General features: G+C 43.2%; 1 protein-coding gene across 3 annotated transcripts in view; it reads left to right on the forward strand.

Annotated features, from left to right (window-relative positions):
- kdm6ba (lysine (K)-specific demethylase 6B, a) overlaps positions 1-24,896 on the forward strand; it is a 57,956-nt gene that overhangs the window by 23,104 nt on the left and 9,956 nt on the right. The window contains exons 2-11 of one of the 3 annotated variants that reach the window (XM_051943584.1): positions 894-961; positions 20,188-20,274; positions 21,950-22,068; positions 22,342-22,465; positions 22,615-22,710; positions 22,802-23,081; positions 23,183-23,260; positions 23,497-23,667; positions 23,782-23,964; positions 24,231-24,815. In XM_051943584.1, coding sequence (XP_051799544.1) covers positions 22,347-22,465; positions 22,615-22,710; positions 22,802-23,081; positions 23,183-23,260; positions 23,497-23,667; positions 23,782-23,964; positions 24,231-24,815 — 1,512 coding nt within the window. In that variant the 5' untranslated portion in view covers positions 894-961; positions 20,188-20,274; positions 21,950-22,068; positions 22,342-22,346. Of the gene's footprint in view, positions 1-893; positions 962-10,462; positions 10,837-20,187; positions 20,275-21,949; positions 22,069-22,341; positions 22,466-22,614; positions 22,711-22,801; positions 23,082-23,182; positions 23,261-23,496; positions 23,668-23,781; positions 23,965-24,230; positions 24,816-24,896 lie in introns of those variants that run through there. The other 2 variants (XM_051943585.1, XM_022212837.2) reach the window with 2 other exon arrangements.

A 24,896-nucleotide genomic window follows, 5' to 3' on the forward strand; every position in this document is an offset into this window, starting at 1 on the left:
AAAGATTGTGTAAATGTTCCTGAGAAGAAAAAGGACATGTGAGGAGGAGGAGGAAGAGTACTGAGATGGTGACATTTAGCTCGTGACTGCTGTCAACCGCAACCGTTTGCTAAAAGGCCAAACTCAGTCCATGTGTGTCGAAGTGTGTAAGAAAGCGTTTTAATTCTCTGTTCCTGCAGGGTATGTGTGGTGCATTTAAGTGCCCGCTTTAGTGTTTGAACACATCGCAGGTGTTGTGTGTTCTCAGGGTGTGCGTGGAGGTGTGTGTGTGCTGGGGGTGGGGAAGTACAGCAGAGTGCCACCTGTTCTCAGTCATGTGGCCCGGCAGCGACACCGTGAATCACTGAACAGGCGGCACATGAGGAACACACACACACACAGATGGCCACAGCGCTGGTCCAGGACCCGCTGTTCACTTTGGCTGACACAAACACACACACACACACTGCGGTTTCATAATCCGCACCGAATGACATATCAACAATATCATGACCACAGAACCGTCAGCAAACATCACACGTGTGTGATGAAGCAAGTGGATGGAATAAGAAAAGCAGCTCAGGTTGCGTCATGTTGTGCAGGAGGTGCTGATCTTTTAACCTCTGACTGACGTGGTGATGAATTGATGGCCGCTGCTTCAACTCACACTGGAATGTCACAGATGTGTTCGACCCAGTTTTAGCAAAAGATGAAAATAGAAATGCTCCAAATTTCCAAAGTTGCATCATTTTGGTAGATTAAATTGTACGTTTACAGTCTTTTGCAATCTTTTTAGTGTGAATGTTGATCAGGTAAAGCAGCAGAATCCCTCTGAAGTTTTTCCTCTCGCTTTTGAGGTTGATGACACAGTAAACCTCTCAGCTGACCTTTGGTTCTCCATGTTGTGGTTTCAGGAGGTCGGAGATATCATGGTGGCTCCTGGCTGCTGAAAGAGGAGGACTAGTTCACCCATGATCATCAGGTAAGACTGTTTTATTTGCTTCTTCTCCTCGTTCTCTTTTTTTTTTTTTTATCCATCACTCTGTTTGTATTTTACCGTTATTGCTTTTACTACACCTAAACACACAATACTATTAACTGTAAAAGTCCAATATTTCATCGAATACTGGTTATATAACACACAAAAGCTGTAAAATATCAGTGTATGTAGGTAACGCAGGTAGAAAACCAGTGTGAGATGTGTGAAAAGAGAATGAGTAAGAGAGCAGTAGGAGGAAAACAGTCATTAGTTAAGAAGGTAGTGGGTTGTGAAATCATAAGTGTGAGAGGACCACTACTTCTTCACACACAAAGCCAACTGTTTATTCTTTTGAACTGTATGTCTGCATGTGTACGTTCTGAAAGAGAATATGTACGTTAGTCATCTGAGTCAGATATCAGACTTTAAAGTCTTTGCACTTTGAAGCCACATTATAATAAAAACAAGGTCAATGTTTTGCTTGTGTATTCTGTCAGCAGCCAGTGTTCGAGGGATACACCAAGAACATCAAAACCCCTGAGAATTCACTTGTTTAAGCCTCTGGCATGAGTATAGTTCTTATTTTTCTTAGTTTTTTATGATGGTAAACTATTTTCCTCTTTGAGTTTTCATGTATATTATATATTGCTGTAACTGTAGTTCTAAATTAGTTAATCTCCACAATTAATGTTACTGTCAGGCCTTATCCTTAACATTTGTCCTAGTCAGGTAAAGCTGTGTTTTATATATTTTTTTTGTAGTTTTTTTTCCCCTAATATTGGCATTATGCATGTAAATTAACATCATAAAAAACAATGTAGAGTCTAACCCTCAATATTTAAAGTGATTAAATGGTTAATTTGAAACACCAACATTATTGTTCTTCTGGAAAACACTTTGGTCTAAGTTTTTTTTTTTACATTGTTAACCTGTCCACGTGTTGCTTTTTTTATGCTGGAGGACACATCATGAGTGAAATAAGCAGTGAACACCATGGCTGAGCATTTCCAAATAGAAACTGCAGTTAACTGATGACAGTCTAGAACACCGACTGTCAGCACTGCAAGGAAACAAGTTGTGATTAAATGCATTCTTGTTAAGTGGAGTGATTTAAAGAGATTCTTAGTCCTCCACACATTTATATTTCCCCATTAAAAGAGTTGCAATTGAAGTAGCCGCTTCCGGACTTTGGGGGTGCTTTGATTTGTATATGCTGTCCTTGAACGTTCTCCATTCTCCAGATAACCCCAACCCACTGACGCAGGGCTACAGCTGAATCTGGAAACAGCTGCTGCATCCTGTAGAAAGTATAAAATCTCTCCAGCTTTTCAGAAATATCCACAGGATCTCTCTTTTCTGTGTTTTGCATGAGGAGCAATGCAACCAATTACAGCCAACCAAGACGTACTTATTGTCTTATGAGTAGAACTCCGCTGTCCATGCTTAGTATCCACATCGGTCATGTGGAAACCATAACTTCTCAGGAATCAATCCAGTCAACTTGTAGGGCGACTTTCCGTATCGTTCTTCTTCTTGGTAATTGGTTTCTGATTTGAACATGTATGACTTAGCCACTGAAGTATTTCATTGTGCCATTATGTAGAGTAGAATAGTTTTAGTTGTAGGCGAGCTGTTGTGCTCGAGCAGCAGCAAGCAGGAAGAATTAATTTTAAGGCAAGAAGGGATTAATTTCCTGGGGAAAAAAAACTTCTAAATATGTAACTTTGTTGCACAGAGATGAGTTTTCAAGGGTGTGAGCACCAACTGGAGAGGAAATAATTTTTTTCTTTAATAAATGTACTAGTTTCAGTAACCCGGGTCTAATCTTGAAAAGCGTCTCTCTGTGACTATCTACAGTGACCGATGTTTGCATTAACTGATAGTATTTGACCGGTTTTCACATTAAACTCTGCAGCAGTTTGAGAAGTTGCATTGACAGACCCTGTAGTCCCATGAAGTACCAATTGGTTATTTCACACTTTGACAAACTTCCAGACCAAACTTCAGACTTGTCACCGTTACCTTTAAGCTTCAGAGCTGCTTCAAACTCATTTTAAAACCCCTGACTGTTTAAACAGTTGCCTCAAAGCAAATTTCCCACCAAGCAGCGACCAGTGGATAGTTGTGGTGTCCACGCTTTCATCATTTAAGAGGAAATTTGACCAATTAGCCAATCTGCTCAAAATATAATATATTCCTTTAAGAGCCCTCGTAGCTTCGTAAGCTCCTTTACTTTCCGCTGTATAACTTTGGGATAGTGAGTACATTAAGCAGGACTGGAGTGCTTAGCTTATCATCGAGCTACAGTCGGGATTAGCTGGTTGTTTGGGGAACTGAAGGGAAAGCCGGGGCTCCCTGTCGGTCCCTCTCTCCTTGAATAAGGCCCTTAATTATCAGGGCCGCGGCGCTCCATTCAAGCAGCTACATCACGGCTATATGTGGGTGTGCTAAGCCCGTCCGTCCGTCTGTCTGACTGCCTGTGTGGCTCGCTGTCTCCTCGTGGTGTGAGTGTGCGAGTATGTGCGTGGAGGTGATTATTATCATGTCTGACGGTGTCTCGGTGTACCCAAAGGCTGACTCATGCTAAACACACACACACACAGTCCCACACACAGTCCTACATATCAGAGGCTGAGATGTACCGTCTGTACCAGGGACACACACTCACACAGCAGCCCACATGCCAACTTTGCCGCTTTCTTTCTTCTACTGTTGAGTTCTCTTGCGCTCATCAGTGTTGGAGGCAGTTTATTTTTTAGATGTGTGTGTGTGCGCGCATGTGTGTGGCTGGTATGACAGGAATTTTTGGGGCTCGCACCCATGGGAAAGCTGCTGTGTATATTTGGAGTGTGAGAACTGAGCTGTCCTTGTCCCCGATCTCTTTAATTACACACATACTGTCCACACACACGGCTGCATGTCTTCCACACACATGAATACAGGATTGTTAGCCATGTACGAGAGCTGTAAACATACTCAGCTTCACTCTTTGTCCTTATTGTTGCTACTTGACACACACACAAACACACACACACTATATTTGGGACCCCCGGGACAGACTAATGCTAAAGCTGCTTCTGTTGTGGGAGAGGAAGGACGGGAATTCTGCTCTCTGAGATACATATTTATTCTTCTCAGGCTCTTATTATATACTGTATGGAGCATTTATGGGAGAAACAGCTGGAGGATGCGGTGACTGTGTGTGTGTGTGTGTGTTCTTGTACTTACTACATTGTGAGGACCATTTTCTGCATTTAACTATCAAAGTGAGGACATTTTGGCAGGTCCTCACTTTGAAACAGCCATGTTTGAGGGTGAAGACTTGTTTTTAGAGAACAGGTATGAATTGAGGTTTGGTTAGGGTAAGGATTAAGTTTAAGCAATCAGTTGTGATAGTTAAGGTTAGGGTAAGGCTCTAGGAAATGCATTACGCTTATGGATGTCCTCACTAAGATAGAAGTACAAACATGTGTGTGTGTGTGTGTGTGTCTGGCAGTCCCACCCGTGCCCACATCAATCAACAGTCTTCTTCCTGTTCACTTTGCAGGGCTAATGGCCTCCCACCACACTCTTTACAGTGCAATTACACACACATCGACGCACATAAAGCCGGGCGAAGTCGCACGCTTGAGACTACGGATAACTTTCTCGACACACCTAATGGAGGATGCGGTGTGATCTCACACACCGGGAGCAATACGAGAACGCAATACAGCCTCAGATGATTGGGGTAAAACAGAAAACTGAAATAACCTTATTCATACGCACCAGAAAAAAGTCACGAGCATCACAACATTTACTTAAATAGCACCGTCAGTCTATTTTTGTGCAGGAGAGACCGCTGCAGAAGCAGAATGGCCTCTGGATGTGGAGGTTCTAAGCATAGAAGGTGCTATGTTGGGCTAAATAAATAAAATCTACTTGCAGCGTGAGCAGCAGATAATATATAGCCAACGTACAGAACGCACTGGTTTACAACTCTACGGTGGATAATTAAGGACTGCAGCAATTCAGGCTGTAATAGCTTCCAGATGATGTGATAAAATGTCTTTGCAGCTGACTTGATGTATTATAAAACACAAACTCATGATTACAACATTAGGGATGCAGTTGAATATGTAATTACACCATCTGTAATTTTATTACCTCAAGTTTCTCCACAGCTTCCATCTACGCTGTAAAAAAAATCTGTTAAAAAAATGGTGAGAAGCTGGCAGCAGCGGGGCCAAAAAATACATCAGTAACAGAGTGGAATACTGTAAAAACAAATAGAGGCGAATATCTGTCAAATATATTTTAGCTGATTTAAATACAGTAAAACTGTATTTTTACATTCAGACATCATAAAACAATGATTTATTATTTGTAAAAAGATTTTTGATATAGATGTTATTTGTAGTTTTGTTTGTTTTTACAGTCAAGATTTAATGTGCTACTTTTTTTCTGGGATTTTACAAGTTATATATAACTTAACAAAATAGAAAACAGCTGTTTAAAAATGATTTACTATTTTTCAACCCTTAATAGAGACTATTTTCTTTCAAATAACAGTAAATACTTGTAAAGCAACTTATTCTTGATTCTAATACAGTAAACAAAATTGTATAAATGTAAAAGAATACCATTTATAAAAATACAGATTTTGATGTAGATGTTTACACTTTTGACCTGTTGTTTTTTTAAAATAGACAATGTGTAAATTAATGGTTCTTTTGTGATGTTTCGACTAGAAAATCTAAAAAAAAAAATTAAAAATGCATTTTTCAACTCTTAATGTTGATATTTTTCTTTCAAATAACTTTTTTAAAACTATTTTAAATACTGTAAAAAAGGATTTCACAGTCAAACATTGTAAAAGAACAAATCAGTCTTTGTATAAATATAGACATATGGTGTGGAAATTATTTGTAGTATTTGGACAGATTTTTTGTTTGTTTTACAGTCAATATGTAAATTAATGTTTTTTTCTGTGATTTTACTAGTTCTTGTATGTACTTTAACAAAACAGGGAAACTCTGTAAAATAACAGTATAAATAATAATTTGCCGTTTTTTGAGTCCTTATTCTGCATAATTCACTTGTCAAGTAACAGCAAATATCTTTTAGAAAAAAAAAAGAAAAAAAACATTTTTGTTCTTGTAAATACTATAAAAATAGTTACATTTTATGGTGAAACATTGCAAAAGAACAAATATTTTTAGAAATAATATTTTTTATTTACACTTTTTTCTCATTTTACATGTAAACAATAATCTCTTACTATAGTTTGACAAATTATTGTATGTAGTTGAGCAAAACGGGTCAAATCTGTAAAATAACACTGAAAATATTGAAAAACAGTGAAGTGTTTTTTTACAGTGTATTTGCATACATTCCAGTACTGACATGTTGTATTGCTCTCAGCTGCTGTCAGCTTTAGTTCCTGCAGACTGGAAAGCTGGAAACGCCTCCAGACTCACCATCCAGTCCTGCTGTCTGTCCTCACGTTCAGCTGACTTCTCCACACAGCCTTTAACAAACAAAGAGAAAACATCCATATAGAAGCGCACTGGTCCCAGTCATAAAGACCCCCGCTGTGCTGTGGCCCTCCTCTTTCTCAACACAAACCACATCATTGAACATTCATTGTCACGGGACAATAGACTCTGGACCCTCCCTGCTAGTACATCCAGCACATGCCATGCTCTTACTTCACCAGGGGCTCGGATTTGTCTCGCTTTTCACGTCCCGCTGCAGACTAGCAGAAGAAGAAGAAATCTCAAAATATACTGTGAGTCACCTGTTGTGTTATGAGAAAAGAACAGACAGCGAGAGACTGATAGCATCACTGATTTGTCCTGAGGCAGAGAGAGGCTTCATAAGGTTCAGATTTTATTGTTTGTTCTTTTTTAGAATAGTTCTGACCATAAATAAACTGTGTGTGTGTAAGTCATCGTCTCAGCATCATCCGTGACACACTCCGTCCTCCCTGCGGCGACTAATTTTGCCTCCTGTTATCCTGCTGAGGCAGTGTTTTCTAAATATAACCTCTACGGTTGTGTGTGTGATACATACTATTGGTTGTACCAGTGTGGCTCTTTGGCATTATTACAGAGTACAGGATGGTTACTTTGGCGAGGAAAAGCTGGAACAAATGTTTCCGGCCTTGGAGAGGCCCATTTGTGCTTTTCAAAGTGTTGTTTACCTCACAGTGGATCTGAGCCGGCTGCCTTTGAGAATATAATTCTTGTTCTTCTGTGCACACAGTCGTGTTAATGACAGCACTGAGAAATTTATTAGCCTCATAACTCAAGGTTTTATATGTAGGCCAGGGCATGAGAGCTGTATTGCAATAATAAATAATAGATCAGTTAGATATTATTCAACCATCAAACACTATCCATTCACCCATACTGTCTAGTACTGTATAAACACAAGCAGCCACTACATTAAAACCACCTGATGATGTGTAGATTCCATTTGTGATGACAAAACAGCTCTGAATAGTCTGTGGGTGTCCTGAGGTGCCCAGCAGTGGATCCTTTGAGTCTACTAGGTTACACTTGGGGTCCTCTGTGGATCAAAACATCCCTTAGATGAGTGTCAAACTCATCTCAGTTCAGGTTCCACATTGAACCCAATTTGATCTCAAGTTGACCAGTAAAATCAGAGCATAATAATCTATAAAGAACCACAACAAACATTGTGAACAACATGAAATTTCTGAGGAAACATAAGTTCACTTACACCAACATTCAGCCTCAGTTTATCGTTTACACATTACAACTTACAGAACATAGTGTCTACAAAGGAACACAACATTTAGTCACAGGTATCTGGAGCTGAACCATATTGTATTCTTCTTTTTATCAAGGCGACAGAAGTCAGACAAAACAAACAACAAAAAGAAGACAAAATGAGACACAAAATTACAAAAGTGAGACACAAAATGACAAGAGAAACAAAATGAGATAAACAACAAAACCAAAGAAGAGACAGAAAATTAGACAAAAAATGGACAAATGACAAAAAGTGAGAAACAAAATGACAAAAATAAGACAAAACATAAGCGAGACTACAGGGAAACATAATGACAGAAGTCAAACAAAAACAAGACAAAATATGACAAAAATTAGACACAAAATGACAAAGGAACAACAAACAATCTAGTGTTTTACTTCATGATCAAAACAACTTCTCTTGGTCTAGAAATTATTTTACATTCGCAATTTGCAGTTAATGTCTTCTCTTTCATTTTTACACTTTACAAAGTTGTCCCACTGGCCGTTTTTGGCCTGCGGGCCGCAAATTTGACACCCTTGCCTCAGATGGTTGATAGGATTGGGATCTGGGGAGATTGGAGGTCAGGTCAACACCCAGAGCTCTTGGTTATTTCCTCAAACCTTTCCTCAGCAGGTTCTGCAATGTAGCACAGTTCTGCTGCACAAACTAGAGGATACATGTCAAAGTAGTATCATTATAAATACCAGGACCCAAAGTCTCCCAATAGAACACTGAATTAGAATGAGAAGCTCCATGCTAACTTCACATGTAAGTGGTTTAAATGTTGTGGCACGATAACACACATCACCACCTCACAGTGGGTCACACATCTCATCATGAAGTCTTTCTTTGAACTCACCAGACCAATTTGAAACAGCAGCAGACTGAATACCTATAAGTATCTGTCTCTAATAAGACAGTACTTTTAGAACAGTTCACGAGCTGCAATTAATGTCTTTACTGGTGCCTAATAAATTTACTGATGCATTGTGAAGAGGTTGTAACCAATTTATGAGAAAAACTGAAAGGATATGCCTTACTAAACCCTGTCAATGCAAAAGGTCAGAAATAGACCAAATAACGTGGCAAATAACAGATATGAACTTATAGAACTGATCAAAAATACAAATGTATATACATAAACATGGACATTTATTTTTTTTTATAATAGCATCCTCTACATCAATACATAAAAGCCACAATAATAAATCGGATGTATTTAGTAACACCAAAGAGGGAAGCAGACGACAAGTGCAATTTAACTTAAAATCAAGTTACTTTACCTAAAGTATCTCACACTTTACATTCATGTTACCCTTAAATAACCTGGAAATTAAGCATAAAGATTTGTGAGCTCACAACATACCTGTCTGTAAAATAAAATAAAACAATGTGATTTGGTAAGGACAGGCTTACATCAAAATTCTAATATTCATCAGTCTTAAGTCAGTTTGTTCTGGGTTTTTTGGTGTGCAAAGTTGGCCTGACAGATACAGCAGTTCCAGTACATATATTTAAATGTGGAACTACATTTTAAGGATGCCAGGAAACATACTTGAAGTACTGTAACGTTCAAAACTATTAAAATAGCGACTATAACTGCAAATATCTGTAAAATAGAAACTGTAAATTTGTTGTCAAAATCACAAAAGAACAAGTTATGCTATTTGTAAAAATACAGATGTTTGATGGGGGACATATGGTTTTTGCCTGTTACCATGTCAGGGAAATCGTAAAATCAGAGTTTGAATAGTCATTTAGCAATTTACCATTCTTAATATACATGACATTGTCTTTCAAATAACTTCAATTTCAAATTGCTGTAAATTTAAATTAAAAAAAATCTAATTTAAATTCACTAAAAAATAGTGTAATTTCATCTGTCCAACATTGTACACAAAGGCGTTACCATTTTGTAAATATAGGCTACTTATTTTTTACAGTCAGCCTCTAAATTAGTACTTTTTCTGTGACTGTCAATAAATTAGAATAGGGAAAAACTGTAAAACAGATGAACAGTATTCTGTATTTTTCAATATAGTATAAAAAATATCTCAACAGCAAATACCTGTAAAATAATGCTACTTTTGTTGATGTAAATAAGGTAAAAATAGGGTAATTTTATGTTGAACATAGGAGAACAAATATCCATTTGTAAAATAAATATACCCATTTTTGATGCAGATATTATTGTCAGTTTTTTTTTAACTAGTAATTTTTTTTTTTTAATCAGATTTTACTCGATGCCATCCATAATGTAATAAAATAAGGAAAAATAACTACTGAGTATTCAACAAATCACAGCCAAAACTGGTGTTAAAAAAGGTTTCTTTGTGACGGCTGGGATGATTTTCTCCTGTTCTTGTTCCTGGATCTATTTCCAGCTGAACACGTCTGAGAACACTGCGATCCTGTTTTGTCATCTCGGTAATATGAAGTCAGGGGGTGACTCTCTTCCTCATCCACAAATAGACTCTGGGACGGAAATATTCTCCGGCACCGCTGGAGTCCAAGAACCGGTCACGAGTCCGAGTTGAAAAAAATAAAAAATAAAACAAAAGACGGTCCAAATGGAGCGTCAGGAGGAGCCGCTCCGGTACCGGGACGGCGGAGTCGGTGCCAGTTTGTCAGGGGATTCCGGGGCCGTCCGGTGACGTCAGCTGCGTGCGTCTCCGTTTCGCTGTGTGTGTGTGTCTGGGTGTGTGTGCCTGAGTGTGCGTGGCTCTGTCCCTTTAAAACAGAGCTCAGCGCAATACGATCCGAGCCTGCTTCTGTATGAGGAGGAAAAGGGAGCTCGACACGGACGCACCGAGAGCGCGGAGCTGCCGCCAATCTAACGGAATAAACGGAATAAAAAATCTGAATTCAGAGGAGCAGAAGCCAACCGAGGACATAAGAGAGACTCTCCGGCCGTCAGCGGGCTCGAGTTTCACGGTTGTTCCGAGAGGAAGCGGCAGAGACTAACCGGGATTATAGAGGCTTGGAGCCGCTCTGCGCTCAGCCGGCTGGTCGGAATTTCTCTGCAGACTTCGGAGCTCCAAACTTGGGAATACTTTTCAAGGATTCTTATCTCAGTCGGGACGTCGTTTTATTTTTGGAGCTTCCATATGTAAACGGTGAGTGCAGGGGGTGCTGTGGGGACATTTAAAAGACCGGCTGTTTTGGTTGTAATGCGTAAAAGTTGGACTGTGTGCCGTTGTGTCATTGGAGAGTCTGTGTTGGTACTCACAGCATCGATGAGTGAATTATCGTAATTGATCAGAGCCGAACCTCTGATCGGCTGTGATCGATGAGGTGGGGGAATTTTTCTGTCTTTTTCTCGCAACCACAGGTGACTCTTAAATCCCACGCGTGTAAGATGTGTTTCAATTCGGCGAATTGTTTTCCTCAAATCCACCATTGATCATCTTTACCGGAGCTGTTTAATCATCAGCGCACGTGGAGTCATTTCTGTGAACTGTTGTTGACTTTTGGTGTCATTTCTCTGCTTCGGTTGTCCCTAAAATAACCCCGAAACTTTGGAGCGTTTCTGGCTCCCTGTCGTACTCTGCCTCAGTTGTCGGTGTGTCCGTGGAACAGTGAAAACTGCTGATCCTCGTGTTTCTTTGGGACACTTTGCGTTTGTGCTCCTGGTGATGGCTTGAAAAGGGAAGGAGAGCTAGAGGACATGGAGAGAAAATTGCCTGTGTAAGGAGATCTCACGCCATTGTGTGTGTGTGTGTGTGTGTGTGTGTGTGTGTGTGTGTGTGTGTGTGTGTGTGTGTGTGTGTGTGTGTGTGTGTGTGTGTGTGTGTGTGTGTGTGTGTGTGTGTGTAGGAGTGGGTGGCTCTGCTAGACCAGGAGTGGGGGGTGGGCAGGATCACTGAGGTCGGCAGCCGTATAAAGTGAATGGATCGCTGCCACCCCCATCACCCCCTCAGTCAATCCTTACGCACACAAAGAGCCGGGGATTGAAAGGAAGTGATTTGCATCACCTCTCTTTTTGTGTGTGTGTTGGGGGGAGGGGTGGTGTTTTGGTGTTGTCCTTTAGGTTTCAGGGAGAGTCAAAGTCTGACCACATCGTGATCTGTTGCTTAATTAACACCTTTTGGAGAGAGATTGACTTTAACTGTGGTCATCTGCTCTCCATGAAGACAATAAAGCCATGAGTCAGCTCAGTTTAGTTGCAGGAAGCCCCCCACGCTATAATATGCTCACAGGACGTCCATAGTTTGAGTTTGGACCCTTGCGTCCTGACCAGCTTCACCCGTAATTACGCACAGCGATAAAGTGAAAAATCTAGATAGTTGAAGAGGAAAGTGATTGGAATATAATTTATAGTTGTTGATATTAGTGGTTGTGTTCACTTTCTTCACTGGTCAAGCTGAATTTGTGGCTCTGTGTGTTTGTGTGTGGAGTAAGGGGCTTATTTATCGCGTTATTGCCCGCAATAAATAAGTCTAGGTCAGGAAGAGCGGAGTGTGCTGGCATGGGGTCGCGAAGAAAAAAAGAACTCCTGTATAGGTTCACTTCCAATCAATCAGATCGATTGGCATGGAAAACAGCGGCGCGTTTTGTCTCTTTCTTTTGATGTCGAGGGTTGTAAAAAAAAAAAAAAAAAAAAAAAAAAGTCGCTCCAAACACGCACTCTGTCCCGGCCGTGTGCTGCCTCAGCTCCATCCCTCCCCCGTTTGTCCCGTGATCTCAACAGCAGCGTGTGTGTGAATGAACAATCGCCGCCCATTTTACTATGTGATGACGAACATGGAGGAATATTAAAGTGATACACACGCGCCAGCAGAACACAGGGAGAAGAGGGTGGAAATGAGGCTGCAAACTCAACAATAGTGAGTCACAGAGCTTGAGTAAGCAGACTCAGGACAGTCTCCCAACCCTGCTCCACTCCCCTCTGCCTTGCCCACATCTGAAGCTTTGGTGGGCGTTTAAAGGTGTCCACAGCAAATGAAGAATCTCTTTGGTCTAATTAAGATGTGAGGCTGGCAGGAGAAGTGGGTCAGTAGGCTGCTTTGAAGTGCTTACTCATCTACTCTGACAGCCGGTGAGGAAACACAATGTGAATGGCAGCGATGGTCCGTCGGAGTTTTGGAAAAGGAAGGACAGCTTTTTGTTCCCTTTTACAGAAAACAGATCGAAGTGAAACTGGCGAGGCGGGGGGAGTGAATGGATGCTTGTCTATGACACCACACTGGTGCAGCCTTTCCAGTAAAGAGTGTCGTTTCTCCCTCCAACAACGCGAGAGAGAGGGAATGAGGGAGGTGCAGGACAACGTCTGACAGTTACCAAACACTCCCCAACAGGTCAGGCGTTACAACACGAGTCCTTGTGCATGTTAGCTGACGTGATTGTTGGAAACAAGCTGAGGAATTCCCCATCGTCAGCAGAAAACACCATCATCCCTGTTAATGTAACAGAGATCATGTCTGGTAATATTTATAGAACAGTTTTAACTGAATTTATTGCATTCTAGCTGATTCTTTGTCCACAGTCATGCTGTCACATATCTGTCAGTTTGTGGGAGAGAATGTTTCTGACTTCTACATTCACTTGTTGTTAAGAGGAAAGCTTGCAGTTGGTGATCTTATCTAGGATTTTTGCACGCTATGCGAAAGTACAAGCGACCCGAGCTGGTCTAAAGAGCATCTAAGCATCTTCCTAAAATACATGAACTTCAACGAAACCCTGCTGAGTGTGCTTCATTGGCCTCCACAAAGTCTGTTCATCCCCTGATCCTCACCTCCTGTCATGAGTTGCATCACAGGTTTCAAACCGCATGTAATGTTGTGAATTGAACATTGTTTCCAGAAGAGTGTTTTCTGTTTAGTCCAGAGCAAATTAATCAAACCTGTCTTGGACTTTCCTCACAAATCACAATTTTCAGCGTCCTGATTATTCACCGTTATTTGTAGCTTATGTGATTATATATCCCCACATTCATGTTACGTAAACACATGACCTGAATGGTTCTGCACTTGACAATATTTTCCCGACACAGCACACTGAGCTCGTCATGACTGCAGGATGAAGGTTTTAGAGTTTGCTCGGGGCCAAAAACTCAGTCAACCAAGTGTGGAATTCCACCAAGCCTTGTGAGACGGCCTGCTGTGGATCCAGGTCTCTGAAACAGTGACCAGGTTGTCTTCTGTACGCTCAGCCATATGGAAAAGGATACTCTGGGGCGTTTTTACCTCTATTAGGTGTAAAACATTAGAAATTTAGTAAAAAGAGAACAACAGTGGCCATGTGGTGGATGATGTGATAAAACGTTATGGAAAGTCGAGTCTTTGCAGCAGAAATAAGGTTTAAATTACATAAAAAGGCAATAAAACAGCAAGTGAAGGGTTCTAAATATATATGTACAGCAGTGTCACTTAAATTACAGACGGTAATTGGCTTTTTAGGTTTGAAATATGGCTAAGTCGTTTGGATTACATCAGCGTGTATGGGTGAAGTCATTATCCGTATTTCTCATTAGTTTCTATGGACCAGCAGGGATCTGCAGCACTGCCAGCCAGCTACGGACATCCATCACTGTAAATATCGGTCATACGTGCAGCTGTGGTCTCACTCCAGGTTCTGTTCTGCTGCGTTTTGGACCCGAGCTCAGCATGTGGATATAATACAGCCCACAATCTGAGGAGCGAACACACTGAGAGCTTTTACAGGACCAGACAGGGATTGTAAGGCAGCGAATACGCTAATGCAAAACATTTTTAAAAGACCTTCAACAGAGGAAAAGAATATGGCTTTAATTCATCCTGTGAGAATAGAGCTCGGTTAGAGGAGCATTCTGAATGAGAGGAAAGGGAAAGTTTTCCTCTGACTTCTGTTATCTCTGGCTCTGTGCCACTGGTGATGATGCCACAGTAGAACCTACACACTCTGTGTGACTCACAGTGAAAGTTAAACCTGCTGTCACACCTTCGAAAGAATTATTTTTCCTTCCTGCCTCCCGTGCCTCCCCTCACATTCGACCACGCTGGTACAGCCAACGATAACTGAGCCAATGTGCATCATAGGAGCTTCATAAACACTGCTGGAAGGGTAAGCGGCAGCATTAGTGGTATTTGAGGAATCTGTAAACAGGCCTTGGATGTTCTCCGAGCTAAATGAACAAACGGCGCCGTCATAACAAAGCCGCTCTGCCTGCGTCAGTTGTTCAGATAAAAATCAAAATGACCTGAGTGTAAATACACTCACTGTAACAACAACTGGCCATCTGCACACATGCTGTCATAATCTCTGATGCATATATGTCACACACACAAACACACACACAGTGCCATGTTATTTTGTTGTTCACAGACTGCTGATGAGACATTCTGTGAGTCCGGGGAGGAGGACGGTGTGTGAGGTTATCCTGCCCTGAGTTTCAGTAAACATGCTGATCAGTGAAGACCTCAGAAACCCTATTATGAATTCTTTCCTCTCTCTGTCTCTGCCTCTCTGGCTTAGTTTAATAACTGTTGGTGAAGACGCGACCAGTTCCCCTGGCAACTGTTACCAAGGAAGCAGAGTCTGGTCTTGTTCTGAGATGCAGTGTGTGTTCACTCTGGATGTGGAATAGAAGCACATGGAGAGAGAGAGAGAGAGAAGTACGAGGGAGGGGGATTTTTCACTTCTGATTTCAAGGTCGGTTTTTCCTTTGAAAAGTGGGAGCTTCATGTTCTGTTCTGTCCTCGGCTTTTCTTAGATTTGTTAATGAAAAAAAAAATCACCCAAAGAGGCAGAGAGAAAAGTTTGGGGGCTTTTCAGGTATGGAAATTGAGAGTGTCACAATCAAGCCATTATCAGTTGTCGATGAGACGCCCACGTTTTCTCCGCTTTCGGGTTTGACAGGATTTACTGCAAGCTCTTTTCCTGTTTTAAGAGCGTCAGGCCAGGTGTTGAGTCATTCCCTGTCTCACACGCACCTCAGTTCAAATGCACAAACGTGTTGTTGAGTCTGTGAAAGAAATCCAGACGGTTGTTTCCTCTGAAACATCAGAGTTTCTGTGAAAATGAAGCAGAGAAGTGCAAGCGACAGTGAGGAGGAGTCACTCGACACAAACTAACTCACTCTGCCATCATCCGTCTGTCTGTCACTCACTTTTACCAGAAGCTAAAAACAAGCCGACACAGTTTTTCACTTAACACCCATTTCCCAAAGTCTTGTTTTTGTTGAAGAGGCTTGTGTGAGTCATGAGTTGGACACACGTGCCACAAGATGACTGTGTGTCTGAGGCATATTTTAGGAACTGCGAGTGAAACAACTTCAGCTTTTTCAATTGACTCGGCTTGTTTCACATCTATTACTCACATAAAGTTGCTTAAAAAGTCAGTGAGGGTTTGAAAGACTAACTTTTTAACAGGAAGCCTCACTCTTAAAACCCCTCCCCACACACACACCCCTGAGGGAGGCTTCTTCCTGTGGTTGTGACGACAGTTTCCTCTCCCCTCCGAGCTCGGTTCCCCTTCTTTCTAACGTCACACGCGAGTACAACTGATCTCCTTTTGTATGAGTGTGTACGTGAACCAGAGGAGCAGAGATGCACAACATGTGTTGTCAGTCACAGCCCAGATGTCGTGGTGGTGAGCACAGGAGACAAAAGGGGCCTCATGTTCTGGTGTTTTTCTACCAACCCCCTCCTGTTCTCCTCCTGTGTGTTCTGTTTTTCCCCCCCTGCAAAAAGATAAAGAATGTGGAGTAACTGTAGCTCCTTAATGTGTCACTGAGGGTCCGGAAATCAACTTTTTCATCCTCTAAATGCAGCCAAAGTGGAAAGATAAATGGTCCCAAGCCAACGGCCAAAATGAGCAGCTCTGTTGCTGCTGTTGTTGTGTCACAGTCATGGCCTAAATACTGAGCAGATGTACAGGAGGGCACGTAGAACCCAAGAGAAGACACGGTGTAAATGTGAGCTTTTATCCGGCGTGTTATGGCTGGCCGGTGTGCCTCTGAGTGCAGAAGTTGTGCTTATAACTGGGTGAAAAGTTAGGTCAACGCTGAATCCCCTGGACTGTTGACATGGATGCTAGCGGGAGTTAATCCCTGAGGTCAGATGCTTCTGTGCTAGCTCGCAGTGTCCTCAGCTGACCTGCAGTAACCCGTGTGCGCTGGTTGGCACGGCGTCTTTAGTATTTCTGTGTGTGTGCACGGATGCGGACGTGATGAAGTTAGCCCACATCACCATCTTGGATCGGCCTGCGCTGACGTTCGTTCACACACAAACAAACAGTCCTACACGTAGACACACACGGCGCCTGGCAACGAGGTGGAGGAGGACGGATGCAGGGTCTGGCTGTTCCTCTGTGTGTATGTGTGTGAGAGAGAGACAGAAATGCTTGGTGTTTCCTCCAGAACACGATCTCTATCTGGGGCTGATTATGTAATGGCCAAATGGAGTAGAAAGGGTGAGGGAGGACAGAACAACACAGTGAGAGAGAGAGAAGACCGTGCATGGCCTTTCCGCCGTCCAAGTCATTCCTGCTGGTTAACTCTTCCTTGGCTGTATTTTCCGGCCTTATCTGGTCATTTCTTATCAGAGAGGCTCTGCACTGCCTTTACAAAGACAGTTACACTCTCCAGCTGCCTGCCATTACCCGTGATGAGCTCTTTATTTTCAGCGTTCTCATCCTTGGTCATGTGGCTGCTCTGGTACTCTGTGAGCTGTCTTCTTAAACAGCTTCTGTCTAAGCTAACTTCTATCATTGCTCCCTCTCACGACAACATTTGTCAACATTATGAAGCCGCATAAAATCAGATCTTCAGCACGACTTATTCAATTAAACCTCAGAACTCCAGGCAGTGCCTTACTCACAGTCGCCCCATTTTTCACTGCAATGAACTAAAACATGTCTTCTGTGCAGAACATCAAAGTTATAATACGATAAATCATAAAAAGACAATTGAAGCAGGATTTCTTTTAATGATTGGACAAAAAACTTCAAAACCCAGAGTCGGTATGTGTAATATTTTCCAAATGCCCACAGTTGTTACCAATACGAGAAAAGCAACGGTGGCTTTATATACTATAGATGTTTTTAGCTACTTTTAATGTGTTTCCATACTTGTGTAAACACAGCCTGCAGTTCAGCTGAGTCAGTCATGGCTTCACGGTTGTGCCAAGGTGTGCAGCGATGTTTTGTTTTTCACAAAGTCTGATTAATACAAACTGTTTATTTTGGGTCATTTTTTTTCATGTGCCATGTAGAGTAAAATAATTTTGATGAATAGTTCAAGGACTGTTGGAAATTCTGAGGGTTCAGATGGTTCAGGTAAAATAATCTGTCACCTGGATGTGAGTCTGAATGGTACCATCCAGCTTGCTAATCTGATTGTTAGATCAGAACCTAGGATGGAAGTGGAATCTGAACTGTACAGATACATATTTTTGCAGTGTATGTTTTCTCTCTGCTGTCTGTTTTCCTCTCGTGGCTTGACTCGTCTGTTTTCTGGTTTTCTGGTAAGGGTGAGAGGGTAAATGAAGGATGCTGCACCGACACAGACGTCATTTGATCATCTTGAGTTCGACCATTGGTTCCCTTCAGCTCATGTTGGTGACTCAGCAAGTTTCCTGTGCCAGCCACCAGCTTGTGACTTGGGTTTGTGTCACATGGGACTGCAGTAGACTGATTTATTTTGTGTGTATATAAGTTTCTTTGTCCCCACAGAAGATTGAACAGAGCTCCTTTATTTTGTCTTTAACTTCTTAGTTGGTTTGGTTGACAAACGCTGGCTCAGCTTCTGCCAGCTGCTGATCGCTGGTGTTGCCGGGACAATAACCAACTTGCGTAACTACGATAACGAGGGTGTTGACAGGAACAGCTCTTTGATGTCTGGCGTCAGTAGGGGGGAATTCACTCAAACCGTGGGGAATTTTTTGATTGAACTATGAATTGTGTCATCTGTTATAATAAATGATGCATCAGCTATGTGTGCTGTAGTGTGGAGGAGACTCATACATATAGTACAGGACAGCATGTCCTCATTGTTTTCCCACTTATCCTCGATTGACTTACTGTATACACTGTAATACTGCAGCTCTTGTGGTTGAAGTGAGGTCAAAGTGAAAGCAAAAAGTCATCACATCTGCCGCACTCAGGACATTATGGAAGCTGAACGTTTAGGTTTCCTGACTCACATTCCGACTTTTTTGATACGTCAGGAACAATCTGTGAAGTTTATTAGTAAATGAAAGACAGATTGATCCAGTTGATTGAAGATCTTTGTAGAATTTTCCTCATCATTTCTGTAGAACTTGTGGTTTGGTTTGATTCCTTTCTTGGCGATGAAACCCCCATACAGCTCATCATCACATCCTGTTTGTATACCTAAACACACACACACATACAACCAGTCCATGCTGCGACGGAAGCTGAAATGACATAACATGGTCCGAGAAATTCCCACCGTTGTCACATCTGCAGTGGTGCAGAAACACGCCCACGGTCACCTGACTGTAAGTGGTGTCCCAGGAGGGCGGGGTTTAGAGCCAGTGGTTTGGGGTAAGCCCTCTTCCAGGGCGCTGAGTCATCGGGGGTTCCCCAAAAAATGACTTGCGTAATGCTCGCAGACACACTCACTGCCTCTCCTCTCATACCATGCTTTCACCAATAGGTGGTGCAACCACATTTCATCACTTTAGTATCATCTGATAGAACCTGAGCTGCTGTGTAACACGGTCTGCCGTCTGTGTACACGATCTAATTTCAGTGTACTGAGTTTCTCACACTGTGCTGCTAGAGTAGCTGTGAGCAATGTGATAGCCAGGATAGCAACTGGGATAGATGACTGCTGGGTCACAATTCAGACATAAACACACACCCGTCTATAGAAGTGGTAATTACAACCTTGCCACGGTGTCCCCGTTTGCACTCGCCACTCACAGCTGGCTCTCTAGATTTCTCTGCAGATACTCTCAATCTGCCTTCCAGTTCAAACTCTGTCTCCCATCTCCTTTTCCCACAATGCCACGTGTTTTATTATTTTACAGTGTTTCCCCAGTGCTACTCTCTCATGTGATGGTTGACTTAGCTCGCTCGCCTCTTCCTGTTAGAGTGAGATCAGCCCGGTTTGTGTGTCTGCTCGCCTGTTAAGCTGCACAGTCAGTCTCACCATTGTGTCTGTGTGAGAAGAGAATGAAAGAGTGAGTGAACAAGAGCCCCCATCGCTCCCATTGTGTCGGGCCTCCCGGCTGATTTACCCCTTTTGCCTCTGAGCCTCCCTCAGGTTTTCCACATCGCTCTGAAACCAGGCGTCACCTCGACAGTCAGGAAACCACGGGGGGGGGTAGTGACGACACGCTGTCTCAAAAGTCAGAAAAGAGAAGCGGCAGGATAGAGACGGTTCATACTGAAAGAAAAGACCACCTTTAGCTATGAAACACAAGCTTTGAAACTGTGAGGCCATAACTCTGAGTATTGTGTTTACTGTGGCTTCATGTTGTTTTTATGACAGCTTGACAGTGTTTTTCTCTTCTGTCTTTCAGGATTGAGGAGACCCCAGAGAGATGATTGGCAGCTGAAGCTGAGACTTAACACAACTGTGAATCAATAACTTGGTGCTACTCTAAAAGGTACGCTCAGCAGGAGTGTGTTTGTGTCTTTTAAAGCATGTTGAGTGCAGCCTTGACAGTTAACGCCGGCCTATCTTCACATAGCAGCAGCGTCTGGTGGATGATGATCCCTGTTAGGGTGGGGGGAAGAGATAGAGAGGGTGGTGTGTATGTGTCATTGTGCAGCAAAACCCTCCTCACAAGCTAAAAACGTGCAGCAGTTTAAGTATCCTCGACTGGGCTTTAAATAGAGGCAGAGAGATCCAGAGTTGGTGGGAGGAAGAAAGGAAGAGAAGAGGAACTGGTGGGAGGCAGAACTGCGTATGTCCAGAGCTAATTCAGGAAAACTAGTGGAAGAGTGCTGAGCTGAGCAAGAGAAATGAATCATAACCAGTGTGTGTATGGCTGGGAGCTGATGCATTATACATCACTCGTCAGTGGGAGTGTTATCATTGCGTTTCTTGTCGCACCTTTGGAGCTGCAATTCATTGAACAACTCACTTCTAATTCAGAAATCAGCCTTATCAGGATTTTTTTTGGATGAGTCAGCTTTAATCTCCTGTTTAACAGTTGACAGATAATGAGGATTTAATGTTACATCTTGAGGACAACACGAATGTTTGCTGGTCTAGTTTTTAACAGCAGTGGTGTTTGTGTAGGCTCAAATGCATCCCTCTCAGGTGTTTTCATGGACCTGTATTGATGTCTTTTTCAGTCCAAGTACTTTGAACACACTTCTTTGTATCTCGACACCTTCTGTCTTTTGTGTTGTGTGTGTGTGTGTCCGGTGTTTGAGAAAGCCGGGAGTTATCTCTCGGCTTCTTTTATGCGTTTTCCCCTCAACCGTTTTCCTTTGTGTCATCTCAGTGTGTGTTTGTGTGGGAAGGTGTGTGGGCGTTTTCATGGCACCGTTCCCACTCTGCACTCCACCTCCCTCCATCCCTTCCCTCTACTCCATCTCTTCTCCTTAATCTATCCTTCCATCCTGTTCAGACCGTCTGTCGCTGCTGCCCCCCTCTTCCTCTCCATCACGCCTGCCGTAATGAGATTAAACCTTAGTGTATCCACCGGGCATGCACATGCACACACACTTTATACACACCCTCCAGTGTGCTGCAGTGCACACACATAATCATCCACTTAAAAGAGAGCACACTGTTCTCTCTCACATGCACTAAACCAGCACAAGCCTGACACGACCGTGCAGCTTGCACACTTGGATTGCTTCCACTTGCGTTGCTTCCAACATCGCACACACTTGGCATGTGACCAAGACCTCTCACTCTTAGTCTTTTCCCTCCATCTCTTGCTATCAGGAGGCCCATGGTAAGGATTACAGTAACCCCAGGTCTGTCCTCATAGGTGAGCTCCCCACTGAGCCATCTGGGCCTCAGAAATAATCTTATTCTGTATCGAGTGGCTCACTGTCGCCTCCTACAGGCTGACTGATGCATAGCAGCTTGCAACAGACAAAGAAGGCATCATAATGTGAGCCTTCAAGAGGATTTAAGTTACATTTCTCATGACAGAGCAAAAGAGATGCAGGAATTAGCCAGCCAGTCCCCTGCCTTATATTCTACTTCCACTATCCCCTCCCTGCTGGGAAGCTCTCCAACTCACACTCTAAATAGCTTATATAATGCAGAGCCCAGTGGCATTTGTTGACTTTAAGTGTCTCTCCTCTTTCTCTCTGCAGCCAGTCGGCTTTTAGGTTCTTGGTGCTGAAGACAGAAGAGTCAGAAACAGACATTCTTAGTGTTGGAGTGAGGCCCTCTCTGTGCTGCAGTGGAGGGCTTCACAGATACAGCTAGTCTGGTAAGTAAAGCAATGTGTTTCACCCTCTAGGAATTGTCCTACACCTGCCACTAATCCATCATGAGTGCTGTAATTTTAAAAGGAATGAGGGTACTTTATAAAGAGCTAAACATCGTGTGTTTGAGTCTTGCTTGTGTGGAGGCATAATTACCTGAAGCTTAATATCATGTTTTCAAAAACATTTCAATGTACAACTTCTTATTACTGTCTCAGTCCTCATGTTTTTCTGTCAGTCTCTAATCGTGTCTGTCTCGCTGTGTTGCAAACAAACAGGCTGGATGCATCACGCAGTAGAGCAGTTTGGCGGGCGAAGCACACGGGATTCCTTCCCTCTGGACGGACTCAACCGGGGGCCATGGCCTCCCGTGGGCGGCCGCGCCTGGCAGCCACCTGCCAGGTCTGTAGTCATGGCAACTCATACACACAATTTCGCAAACCCAATCCATCAGGTTTAACCTGTAATTATGACTCAAAGGCAGTTTGCTTAACACTCTTGGTTTAAAAATGGCAAAGAAATGTAGACTGACTATAATGTGTCCTCATCAGGTGTTCACCTGCAATGAATCAACACCAGCTACTTCCCCATCTACCTCCTGGAGCTATGGGTGGATTGAACCATCACAGTAAATATTTAAGTAATGGGTAAGTCATGCACAAAGTCATTAGTGGCAGTATGTATTTCTTTTTCTTTGTTTGGTGTAGCATTGTTTAACCCTTGTGTTTGGCTGTGCAGGCCCATGCGAGGTGAAAAGCTTGAGCTCCCACAGGCCATGTTACCAGGTATGCAGCGGGAGCAGCAGAGACCTCCTCACCATCTTCATCCCCCACCTCCCCACAGAGCCTGGGAGCAACTAGGTCAGCTGTATGAATCACACCTCCCTCCTCAAGGACACCCTATTGTGCCCCTGCCCAACGAGCTCTCACTCCGTCTCCATAACGGAGGCTATGCAGGCAGCAGCGGGCCTCCCCCCAACCCGCATCTCCCCCCCAGCAGGCCAAACCAGCTGCTGAAGGTGAGGAAACATCCCATACATGATTTCATGGCAGGTTTTTGCAAAGCAATTTTTCAGTAATGACATATAAATGACTGATCACGGTTTACTCTTTGCTTTAGTTTGGGGGTCCTCAGGAGCAGCACGTTCCCAGGGGTCCACCATTGCTGGGAGATGAAATGTGGGCTCAGGTGCACCAGGTATGAGCTCTCTAATTGGCTATGATCATGTTTCATCATATGTATAGACACATGACAATCCCTATTAAGGCTGTCATTAGTGCTGCAACCAGACCAACAGAAGACACACTCCTGGTGTATCTCTGAGCTTTAGCTGAATATTTCAACAAAGGAATTCTAATGAACTGACACTACAGTAGCTGCACGCGTTGTCTTCCTCTGCTGCAACACAAAACCTTTCATTTTTCTGTTTGTAGCAGAGGGTCTACCCAGGGAAGATGCTCGGGGGTCAGTTGAAGAGACCAGGACCTCCACTGGGAGAGCACTCTGTTATCCAACACACTCCTCCTCCATTACTGCACCCACCTTCACACACGGCTGCAGAGGACTGCCCCAGCCCCAGCAAGAGGAAAAAGAGCTCGGATCAGGTACCAGACAGACTCTGTTTATACCAGAACTCTAGGCGTCAATACTTGATTTTCTCATTCCTGTTGCTCACATCCTTGAGGTATACATGTTGTAATGTCCCTCTTCCTGTGCAGGTATCCCACCCAGGGCTGCAGCGTTTCTCCGGTGCTGGCCAGTCTTTGTTGTCTCAGCCGCAATCATCAGTTCACCACCTCCCTCCCAAACCTGCCTTCTGGAACCCCCTTCACAAGGACAACAACGTTCCCTGGCAGCCGCAGACCTCTGACCGCAAGAACACACAATCGCAGGAGTTCCAGGTCTGAACAGAAACAAAACATCCCTTCATTAGATTCATGGTATTCAGAGCCAGAGGTTAATTGACTGCAATCTGTGGGAAAACCTTTTCTGGATTCAGTGGTGCCATAAAGATGTATTAATTGCATTGAATATTGTTCGTTGTGCTGTAAATAACATGAAGCCTAAAATTGATTTCAGTCTCCCTTCTATGTTAAGTGAAGCAGCAATCACATTATTTTGTTTAGATTTACTCATCCTGTTTTCTTCTTTTTCTGTGGTTTGACAGGAAAACAGCAAACAAGGAATAGGCAGCTACACCCAAAAGTCCTCTCCTGCCACTTCCACTCCCTCCAACCTCTCCCCTCCATTAAACTCCTCTCCGGGACACTACAACCAGAGATGTGCCCCTCAGCTCCAGAAAGACACGTCACCACCTCAGGCTGTAAACCATCAGTCCCCTCACTCCTGCTACCCCAGTCCCAGCTCCAAACTGGAGCTAGCCCCGCCCTGCCAGGCTGTGGAGTCTCGTGGACTTCACAACCAGAGAGGCCCTCATATTGGGGGCCAAGGTGGCAGCCACGCTACCTCTCATTCAGCATCTACTCCAACCAGGGGAGACAGAGATCATCATCTTCATGCCCAGTCGTCACCAGCAAACGCTTCTGCAACCAGCAGCAGCAACAACAACAACAGCAGCAGCAGCAGCAGTGTGCCTTACAGCCACTTCCAGCCTCATCCTGGGCTGGGGCACCAGGGTCGTCCTCCCCCTCCTCCTCCTCCTCCTGCCAGCAGCACCTCAGTACCTCAGCAACAGCCAAGTGGTCCCCATGAGGTCTGGAGATACCAGAACAGGCCCAGCAGTCACTCCCTGGTGAGTACAAGTCATTTGTGCTTGTTTGTACCATGTTTAGATTAGTTTATTCTATGTCATTTAATAAAAGTAAGCAGCTGC

Source organism: Acanthochromis polyacanthus, chromosome 23 (assembly GCF_021347895.1).
Source record: "Acanthochromis polyacanthus isolate Apoly-LR-REF ecotype Palm Island chromosome 23, KAUST_Apoly_ChrSc, whole genome shotgun sequence".
Lineage (NCBI taxonomy): Eukaryota > Metazoa > Chordata > Actinopteri > Pomacentridae > Acanthochromis > Acanthochromis polyacanthus.